At 53.1% G+C, this 10,493-nt stretch overlaps 1 protein-coding gene across 6 annotated transcripts in view; it reads left to right on the forward strand.

Annotated features, from left to right (window-relative positions):
* The window catches only part of Atp9a (ATPase phospholipid transporting 9A (putative)), a 94,884-nt gene extending 88,732 nt beyond the window's left edge, over nt 1-6,152 (forward strand). For all 6 annotated transcript variants that reach the window (XM_051185703.1, XM_051185692.1, XM_051185697.1 and 3 more), the window contains exons 24-28: nt 867-931; nt 1,749-1,857; nt 2,585-2,642; nt 3,126-3,329; nt 5,869-6,152. In XM_051185703.1, coding sequence (XP_051041660.1) covers nt 867-931; nt 1,749-1,857; nt 2,585-2,642; nt 3,126-3,329; nt 5,869-6,005 — 573 coding nt within the window. In that variant the 3' untranslated portion in view covers nt 6,006-6,152. The remainder of the gene's footprint in view (nt 1-866; nt 932-1,748; nt 1,858-2,584; nt 2,643-3,125; nt 3,330-5,868) is intronic.
* Nucleotides 6,153-10,493: the final 4,341 nt, after the last annotated feature.

The raw sequence follows: 10,493 nt of genomic DNA on the forward strand, positions 1-10,493 counted from the left end.
ACCTCCTCACCAGCACAGACTTAAGTGAGAGCTGGCTAAACCCTTACTGCTTTCCCACCGGAACACTAGCTTGTCACGTGCTTTGGAAAAAAAATTCTTACTGGGCAGTGGTGACTCACGCCTTTAATCCCAGCACTCAGGAGGCAGAGGCAGAGGCAGAGGCAGGTGGATCTCTGAATTCAAGGTCAGTGTGGTCTGCAGAGTGAGTTCCAGGATTGTCAAGACTACACAGAGAAATCCTGTCTCAAAAACAAAACAAAACAAACAAACAAACAACCCCCCCCAAAAAAACCCAAGACAAACAAAAAACCCAAGCAAACAAAATAAAGGAAAACCTTTTTCCTGCTCCTGTATGGCCCCAGGGCGTAGCTTAGTGGCAGCATGCTCGCCCAGTAGGTACAAGGCCCTCAGTTTGATCCTGAACATCGCAAAAAATAAATTTTCTCTCTCAAATTCCAAACTGTAATGCCTTCTATCCTGGTCTGTAAGGTGGCCAGTGTGGAGACACTGGCAGCTGTGTCCCCAGCTTGGTTTCCACACCCCCAGTGTGCTGTCAGGGTGTACACGGGGTGCTGTCAGGCAAGGTAGGATCCAGCTACTGGCTCAGAGCTGTTCACAGAAGAGGCTGAAGATGGCTGTGGGATGCTCCATACTTCTGGCCTTGTCATGACCGAGCTGTGAGGTCTCCAGCCAGCCTGTGACCCTCTCTTGATGTCCTTACCTATGTCACAGGGATGATGGCAATAGTCCCGACTTCCTAGGGCAGTTGTGAGGGCCTCAAGAACTCCTGTAGAGGGCACATGGCATTATATGGGATGGGGGCTGCGCCATGACACTGAGTAACATCCCCTCCCTCCTTCATGCAGGCCGTCTTCTCCTCTGTATTCTACTTTGCATCTGTTCCTCTCTACCAAGGGTTCCTGATCATTGGGTAAGTCACTACAAACAAGCTGCTCACGTCTTATGACATCCCGAAAAACCTCGCACAGGGAGAAGGGACATCAGAAGTCTCCATGGCACCCAGCTTCTGGCCTCAAGGCAGGTTTTGAGCCTTCTTGAAGTAGCAAGGCTTTGAAACACCCTCCCCAGATGGGGGGCCATAGTCACCCCCTGTGCCTCAGCCTGCAGTGCTGAGTCTTTAGGACCCGAAGATGAGCAGACTCGGAGAGTCCCAGGTGGCTCTCCTGGGTTGTTGGGAAAGGGGAAGCGTTTGCAATCTGTCCTTTTGGTTGCAGCTGAGCTCAGGAGGATGCTGGGGCCCAGGGCCTTGCACAGAGTGCAAAATGTTGCCGGTTGGCCTTCTATGATCTGACCCTTGTCACCTGTAGCCTCAGCCATCCTGGTTGTTCTCACTCCATGACAGCTGCACCCTCACCCCAGGGTCTTCATTGTATAGACCTGGTGTGGGCTCCCAGATGGGGCACAGCTGCTCCCTTTTAGGCGTCCACAGAAATGTCCCATTCCTGCTGACTTCCCCGAATCTATGCCTCACCCCATGTGCGTGTGTGTGTGCGCGCGCGCACACACACACACACACACACACACACCCACCCCCCGCATGTAACACTCCTTGTCATGCAGACTAGCTCAGGCCTTCCGGGGCAGATGCTCACCTCTGTTTTGTAAGTGGAGTCTTCAGTGCTGAGAGCAAGGCAGTGCATGATGGGTCCCGTAAGCAGGCGGGCAGAGGGAGATGGGCTGCAGAGGCCGGGATGTTGAGGGTCCCTGACAGCAGCCGTCCCCCTCAGGTATTCTACCATCTATACCATGTTTCCTGTGTTCTCCCTGGTTTTGGACAAAGACGTGAAGTCGGAAGTCGCCATGTTGTATCCTGAGCTCTACAAGGACCTCCTCAAGGTTCTCTAGTCCTCCCCAACTTCCTCACCGTTACCCCCCCCAACTCTTCCTACCACTTCTCCCTTCCTTCTCCTTTTATTTGGCACAGGGGATGGATGCCTTCTTCCTTTGGGGAGAAGATGGGCGGACTTATGTCTTCCTTTGGGGGTGGAGGATGGGAGGGTCAGAGAAAACTTGAGTCAGTGGCTTCTGCTCTGCACCTGCGGCCTTACCCCTGGAGGATCTCTGACTGCACTGCCAGCGTGTGTGGGGTTTCCCTTTGGCTGGTTTTGTTTTGTATAAGCCCAGGGTTTTGTGCACGTTAAACAAGCGCTCTACCACTGAACTACACCCTGAGCTAACCTGGAACTGGCTGAGTAGACTAGGCAGGCCTGGAACTCACAGAGCTCCACCTGCCTCCGTCTCCTGAGCACTAGGGTTAAAGGCATGCACACTTGGCTCTCTTTTCTTCTTTATTTCCCAATGGTATCACTAAGTTGTTCAGGCTAGCCTGGAACTCACTCTGAATCCCAGGCTAGCCCTGAACCCACTATCCTCCTGCCTTAGTGGCCTCAGAGTAGCTGAGAAGACAGGCATATATCAGCTCTGGGTTCTCATTGAAGGGGCCCCTTTGTGGATGTTTGTGATTAAAAACTGGCAGTGGCCAGTGGGAAGAGTCCCAGCAAGGCTGATAGCAGTGAGCCTCCCCCCTCTGTAATAACGCCTGGTCTTCCTGTTTCTCATCTAGGGGCGGCCACTCTCCTACAAGACGTTCTTAATTTGGGTGTTAATCAGTATCTATCAAGGTGAGATTGGGGTGGGGGAAATGCCTGCTCTTCCTTTGCTTTAACCTTGACCCTTGGGAGGGGGCAGGGAAGAGGTCACCCAGAGAGAAGCCAGGATCTGGGATGCGTAGGGATTGTAACCGGTGGCCAGAAGCGCCCACAGCACAGCTGGGTTCTACAGTGGGGCTTGGTTGCTTCTTGGGTTGCAAAGACACAGAGAGACGCGTAGGCAGTTCAGGTCCCCTGTTCCAATGCAAAATGTTCAAAACCACAAAAGGTTCTGTGTCCTGGTGGGACACAGAGCACAGAACCACTAAAGACCGGCGTAAGTGACCTTCGGGCAAGCATGGGAGGTGTTGTGTAAGATAATGGACATCCTGTATAGACTTGGGGCCCAAGACACGCATATCCATATGCAGAGACTAAGATGCCCCAGGAGTTGCCCAGGTGACAGATGGGCAGCAGGCGTGTCGGGCTCAGGTGCCCTGTTCCTGGTGTTTGCAGGGAGTACCATCATGTACGGGGCATTGCTGCTGTTCGAGTCAGAGTTTGTGCACATTGTGGCCATCTCCTTCACATCACTCATCCTCACCGAGCTGCTGATGGTGGCGCTCACCATCCAGACGTGGCACTGGCTCATGACGGTGGCCGAGCTGCTCAGCCTGGCGTGCTACATTGCCTCCCTGGTGTTCCTCCACGAATTCATTGGTAAGACCCTGAGCCCTAGCCCCAGGACACAAGTGTCCTCTCCGTTTTGTTTTATTTGAGACAGAGTCTCACTGTGTAGGCCAGGCTGGCCAAGTGCTGCGATTAAAGGTGTGCTCAGATGTGTGTTTCTAAACTCCATAGCTGGTTGACTGAGGAAGGGGTCCTTCGTGAATTTTTCAAGCCCAGTAAGCTGCCCTTTCTGTGGACTCCACACCTCCAGATTTAACCAACTGCCGATCCAAAGTATTTGAATGAGAATTTTGTGTGTCGGGTATGCACAGACTTACAATTTGCTCAGCAGCAAAATCTAGCAAATACGTGCACAGTGCTTCCTGCTTCCTGTCTCTTGGGCTGCTGGAGGTGTCGGCAGGTACAGAACCCATGCACAGGCTTAGGAAAAGGAGACTAATTTCTTCATAAGGACCCGAGCCTTTGTGGGTGTCTATCTTCTGAGAGCCTGGGCACTGCCCCCTTCCTGGGTGCAAAAGGGTGTGGTGTTTGCTGGGCTTCTCCAGTGACCATCCCGAGATACGGAGCATCTTCAGGGTTAAATAATTTAGCAGTTTCCTGGTACAAGCTTCATAGCCAAGTCAGACTTTACGGAGTTTTATTCCTTTCTTCCACTTTTTTGGGGATCACAAAACCCCTCAGTTCCCATGAAATCTCCATCAGCAGTTCAGTCTGTGAGCCCATCTCCACCCAGGAATCCGGGCTGACCCTGGCAGCTCCCCTCTGCCCTGTAGTCCCGATAGACCCATCGTAGGCTCCATGAGAACTACTGTTTGTCACAGCTGGCTGAGAGGTGACAGACTCCCAGCAGTGGGCACCGGCTCATTCATGTCTTCCCTGGGTGAGGATGGCAGGGAGTTGACCCTTCTGGTCAGAGGGTGCAGGATGCACATGGAAACACCCTTTGCGTGCAGGAGGCCGACAGGACCAAAGCTGCAGAGACAGAGCCAAGGTGAGGTGCGAGGGGCCCAGGCAGCCCCACGTGAGCCGTGCTCTAGGGTAGTGGGGAGAAATGGGCCAGAAAGAGGCTGTAGGTGAGAGTGTTGGGAAGCAGGGACCGCATGGGAAGGGAAGTGTGGGGCAGAGTGGACGGCGGCAGAGAGCAGGGTGACTTCTCTCCAGCCACAGGTGCGAGTTTGAGTGTGTCCATGTCTGTCTCCAGGGCCAACCTGTGTTCGTTCCTGTACTGACTCTCACACTTGCATTAAGGCATCTGGAAGTCACATGAGCTCAGCTGGTCTCCCCACGTGTGGCTAGCTGCCAGGCTGACTCTATTCTGGCCCAGACCTGTTTATAGCTCCCTCCATACACCTCTAAAATGGACACCTTTCCAGAAGCCCCCCCCCTTTTTTCTTTCTGCTGGGTCTCCTTGTCACTCTAACCCTGGTTTTCAGAGCCCAGGGTAGACTCAAGCCTCTGAGCCGTCAAGTCCCCAGGGCCTGTGTCATCGTAGGAGGCCGGTAGAGAGAGAGAGCATTCTAGATGCCCTGCAGTAAGATCAGGGACTCAGGCGCCTGGTGAGTCCTCTGATGATGGGGGGTGGGGTGGGGGTGTGGGACTAGGACCCAGCTTGGCCCCCCAGGCTGCTTCCCTGCCCTTCACTCCTGCAATCCAGGCAACAGGTCCACTCTTGCAGAGACCTGAGTTGGGTATAGGGGGAGGCTGCAGGAGGCCAGTGGCTTTTGACAGGGTCATGTAAAACACCACCACCAGGGTAGTGAAATGCGGTACCTCAGCAGGTATGAGCAGATCCATGCTCCTGTGAAGGCATCCCCTGGAGAGCAGGACGTTAGTTTACACTGGTCTCCTTTTAGAGAGGTTTCGTGAGCTCCCACTGTGTGCCCAGGGGCCTGGGTCTGGGGGCATGCACAGGAGTGGTCCCTGACTGGGAAGGCTCAGTTGGCTTCCGATATTGAACAGCTAGGTGAAAGTATGGGGCCTGAGCCCAGCACACAGTAGGTGTTTCATTGGTGAAAGGCACAGAAGTGGGGCCCGAGCCTAGCACACAGTAGGTGCTTCATCGGTGGCATCTTCCTTTCCATATTGTGCCCATGACTGGGAAGGGTTTATGCCCAGCCACAGCTGCCTCCCCTCCCGGGCTTCCCAAAGCTTCACCATCGCCAGCCCAGGACAGAGCACCCTGCCCTGAGTGCCAGCCTGATGTGACAAGCCGGCTCTGCTCCCTTTGCCTGGTGACCATGGGTCCCTCTGTGGGTGTCACTGAGTCTGAACAGCCCCCGAGAAGCAGAGCCATGCATTGAATGTCGCTTTCTGTGCTCTGTGGTTTAGAAGAAACCCCAATTGCCATTTAGAATCAAAAACACCTGTGGGACTATTTTCCGGAAGGGTCTTTTCCTAGTTGTTGAAAGTAACATTTCACCAACCGTGTGGGCAGGCAGGAGAGGAGGAAAGGGGGAGGGGCATTGCTGGCGCGTGGCGTGCCTCTGCACAAGAGAGTAGGGAGCAGGGAATAAAGAACTCTTGTGGCCTCACGTAGAACGCCCCGTCACAGGCACCTTCTCACTTACAGATGTCTACTTTATCGCCACCCTGTCGTTCCTCTGGAAGGTGTCTGTCATCACCCTGGTCAGCTGCCTCCCCCTCTACGTCCTCAAATACCTGCGGAGACGATTCTCTCCCCCCAGCTACTCGAAGCTCACGTCATAAGCAGCAGGGAGGCAGCAGGGGACTTGAGTCTCTGTGCTCTCCCAGGGGAAGGAACTCAAGGTCCGTGTGCATGAACCGTCTCCGGTGGACAGTGCGGTCATGGCTGGCACATGCAGAGCCACTGAGGCAAGACTGAATACCTAACGGTCGTGACACTGAAGGAACGGGGGGGGGGGGCCTGAGAGGTGCACCTGCTGGAACCCTGGGTGCTCTGCTGAAGTGGGGGAGAGGGTGGGGGACCGGGCGGCTCATCTGAGGGTTGTGTGGTCACCTGCAAGCTTCCGTGTGGTTTGAACCCGTTGTCATGTGATAAAAGTTTCTGTGTAGTTGAAGGCTGCCAAAGGCTTTTTATTTTTAAACAGTTGTCACACATCCATATCTCAAGTCTCTCTTGCTCTTGAAAAGGCACACACTTGTAATCCTAGCACTTGGGAGGCAGAGGGAGGCAGGCCTCTGAGTTTAAGGCCAGTTCAGACAGAGTTCAGGGCCTCATAGACCTCCCCCCCATCTCAAAAACCAATAAGCCAACCGACAGAAAGGTGTTTCCAGAAGTTTGGGTATGGTGCCTGCTTGGAATCCCAGTTCTCAGGAGGCTGAGACAGAGGCCAGCCTTGGCTATTTAGTGAGTACCAGGTCAGCCAGTCATAGTAAGACTGCTGTAACACACACATGCACGCATGCACACGAGAAAGGAAGATAGAAAATACAAATCTGTGCCCGAGGAAGGAGGAGGCTGTGATTTGAAGACTTCAGGTTCTCCCAGGGAAGGAGCTGAGGCCTTGTACAGCCCCGCCTGCAGAGCTTCGGGGACCCCAGGCTGGGGATGTCGGCGCTGGGAGGCTGCACGGTAGGCTTGAGCCGCTTTGATAGCTTGCAGCCACCTTTGCGCAGACTGTCCCTGCCACCTCATAAAACAGTCCCAGTGGTGTGACCCCTGACAGCCATGGCCGTTGAGGTCAGCCTGGACTGTGCTTCAAGCAGAGTGGCACTAACTGGAAGTAGGGGCTGACATCCTTTAATGTGTCCACGTCGTGGTAAGTGCTCTGCTCATTGTTTAGACAACACAGCAGCTGTGACTCAGATAGTCTGAAGCTGGGGCGGAGAGGTCAGGCTCTGGGACCTTCTCTTCCCCGTGCAGCCCATTTCCTGAGAAGAGGAATTACCAGGGTCCGAGCTGGCAGGCAGAGGCTTCTCATAGGCTTGTCCTTTGTGGGCAGCAGCTCCCAGGAGGAGGCTGAGGGAAGCCAGGGGTGGAGTCCTCCCTGGGCAGGGTGACCAGCTCCGTCTCGAAGATGTGGTCTCGTGTCTTGCTGTCCCTTTAAGACCTCCAGCTGGACTTCCCTTCCGTTGTGTTTTAAGATCTTGTGCTCCAGCCATGTTTCCTTCTCCGCTTCAGCCATTTCTTCTGGAAGCAGAGGTGTCCAGGTAAGGTGGATCATGACACATGAGTGACAGACGGTTCAGGAATAAGGTCCGTCTCCCCAGTGTTTCAGAGGCCAACGCCAAGCCTCAGGGAGGAGGTCTTGCCCTGTGTCTCAAGCCTATGCTTGTAGAAGTCACCCTGAAATATTGGAAGGATTAAGATAAATCGCGCTGTGTTTGCAAACACCCTGAGCCCAGCCCCGCACACGGAATGACAAACCTCCTCGAGTTGGAGGATGCTGGTGTCGGGTCTCCTTGATCATTTGGACGGAGTCAGCACTCCAGATCCCACCTGATGCCTCGGAGTGCCTGAAATCTCAGGTACTGGTCAGTGTCCCCCACGAGCCCCTTGTTCTCTGGGGAGGTGGTCAAGAGCATGACCCACCCTGTGGGACTTCTGTGAACCAGCAGCTTGACAACATCACCCCGGGAGTCCCTGAGTGACTAAGGACACAAAAACTTGGTGTCATATACATTCCTCAGAACACAAAAGTCAGGGGCCAGGGCTGACCAAGAGACCATGACCCCTTCCTACATACATCAGACTGCCATCTCAACCAAGGACCCAAAGTACGCGAGCCCTCCAGGAGAGGTGATGGCAGGCCATCGGGGACAGAGCCCAGGTGTACGGCCTTTTAACAGTGGGCTATGCTGACTTTCCCCTTGGCCTATCCATTCGGAAACAACTTGTGTCACTGTCACATTCCACCGACACCCTCACCTGGAAACTCCAAGGGATTCAACAGAGCATTTCATCTGAAGTCAGAGGTTCTCAGGGCATTGTCAACCCCCCCACCCCCCCCACCCCCGTTGGACACCAACGCCTCCACCCCTGACAGCCCTGAGGAAGGGTTTTAACTTTTGATAATGGCCTTGGGTGGAGCAGGCAGGGTTGCCCTTAGTTCCTCTCATTTCCCCTTCCTCCTTTAAGGTGTGATGGGCAGACAGCTCCTCCCCTCTGTCCACCCCATAGCTGTGCTCAGAGCCCATGTGCACACGAGTTGCTCTCACGCTAGCTGAGCAGGGGCGCTATCTGCCAGGGGCAATGTGAGCCTGGAGCGGATTGTCCCCAGCCCACTGGAGCTGGGGTGGGGGTGGGGGTGGGGGGGTGGGCTGTCCACCTTTGAGAACTCCCTACAAAGCAAAGCTGTCTTTGTGCTAGTCTTCCATACGTCCACACCATCACCACCAACATCTCTGTTCACACAGCCCTGAAATTTGGGGGTGTCAGAGATGCTTTTTAATGTATTTTGAATTTTGTGCTCATTGGAAAGTTAATGCCTGTTCTTTTCCTCCACACTTTAGTTCTTCTGCTTTGTTTTGTCTTCTGAGGAATGGGAGGTAGGGGAAACCCCCCTCAAGGACAGCATCTTAAACTTTTGCCAAAATTTCAAATGGGCCCATGTATTTTTTCTGCTTCATCCTGTTTTGCAAGGGTAACCTACCAGGGCCGGAGAGATGGTTCAGCCGGTGAAGGCGCCTGCCGCCTAGCCCGCTGCCCCAAGCTTGATCCCTGGGACCACCTTCGTGGAAGAAGGGAAGCAAACCTGAAAGCTGTTCCCTGACCTCCGCATGTGTACCACGGCATACATACATGCACACATTCACACATGCGCGCACACCATAGTTACTTTTGTTTTTAACTACTTTTGGCATTTGACTTGAGTGGATCAATGATACTATTTCCAGTGTTTACAGAAATAATTTGGTTTTCTTTTTCAAAATTAATTTTAATATTGTGTGTGTGTGCTCGCGTGTGTGTATGTGACTCTCCGAGCTCACCAGGACTGCTCTGTGTGTGTGTGTGTGTGTGTGTGTGAGAGAGAGAGAGAGAGAGACAGACAGACAGACAGACTCTCAGTGCTTACCAGGACTGCTCTGTGTGTGTGTGTGTGTGTGTGTGAGAGAGAGAGAGAGAGAGAGAGAGAGAGAGAGAGAGACTCTCAGTGCTTACAAAGGACTGCTCTGTGTGTGTGTGTGTGAGAGAGAGAGAGAGAGAGAGACAGACTCTCAGTGCTTACCAGGACTGCTCTGTGTGTGTGTGTGTGTGTGTGTGTGTGTGTGTGTGAGAGAGAGAGAGAGAGAGAGAGAGAGAGAGAGAGAGAGAGAGACTTGTTTGGAGCTCACCAGGACTGCTCTGTGTGTGTGTGTGTGTGCACGCATGCACTCGTGCAATGCTCTCTCTGAGCTCACTGGGACATTGCTTTCTGATTAGCATGGAGACCCTTGAACACAGCATGTTTTAATTTATTTAGAGGAACGTCCAGATGCTTCAAATTCTCAGTTCTGTGATGACATGTGTGATTGGCTCTGTTTTGGGGCAATCCCTCTCCTTGTTTGCCAGCCTGGTCTGTTACCACTGTCCAGTGAAGCTTGTGTTCTCTCTGCCTTTGGGGATCATTTTACTGTATATGGGCGACGAAACACAGGCACGTCTGATCCTCCTTCTGTTGTGTGCCTATTTCATGGCACATAACTTTCACAGCTAAGTCAGTAAAATGCCAGCCGTGCAAGCTGGAGGACCTGAGTTCATGTCCTAAGTGCCCACGTGAAAGTTGTAGTTGTGCACATCTCTAACCCTGAACTGGGGTTTGGAAACAGAGAGATTCCTGGGATTCACTGGCCAGCCAGTCTGTTTGAATCAGTGGGCTCTGGGTTCAGTGAGACACCCTGCCTCAAAGAATAAAGTGCAGTGCAGGGCGGAAGGCACCCAACATCAACTCCTGACCTCCACACACATGTGCATATACACTGGTACATGCTCTAATACTAGTGTGTACATGTAGCTACACAGAAGTTATTTTGATTTCAACACAACAACCAAGTAGCAGGTCTACAACCGCCCCTCCCTCCCTCTTTATGATAGAGTCTCACTATATAGTCCTGGCTGCTGGAACCTGTTATGCAGACCATGCTGGCCTTGAACTCACAGAGACCCACCTGCTTCTGCCTTTCTAGTTCTGAGATCAAAGGTGTGCGCCACCATGTCCTGTGCATATTCAGTTCTTACCCTACACTGTTAGTCACTATATGATATGTCAAAAATCTTGAACCTGATTGGTAAAA

Source organism: Phodopus roborovskii, unplaced genomic scaffold (genome assembly GCF_943737965.1).
Source record: "Phodopus roborovskii unplaced genomic scaffold, PHOROB, whole genome shotgun sequence".
NCBI classification, from domain to species: Eukaryota; Metazoa; Chordata; class Mammalia; order Rodentia; family Cricetidae; genus Phodopus; species Phodopus roborovskii.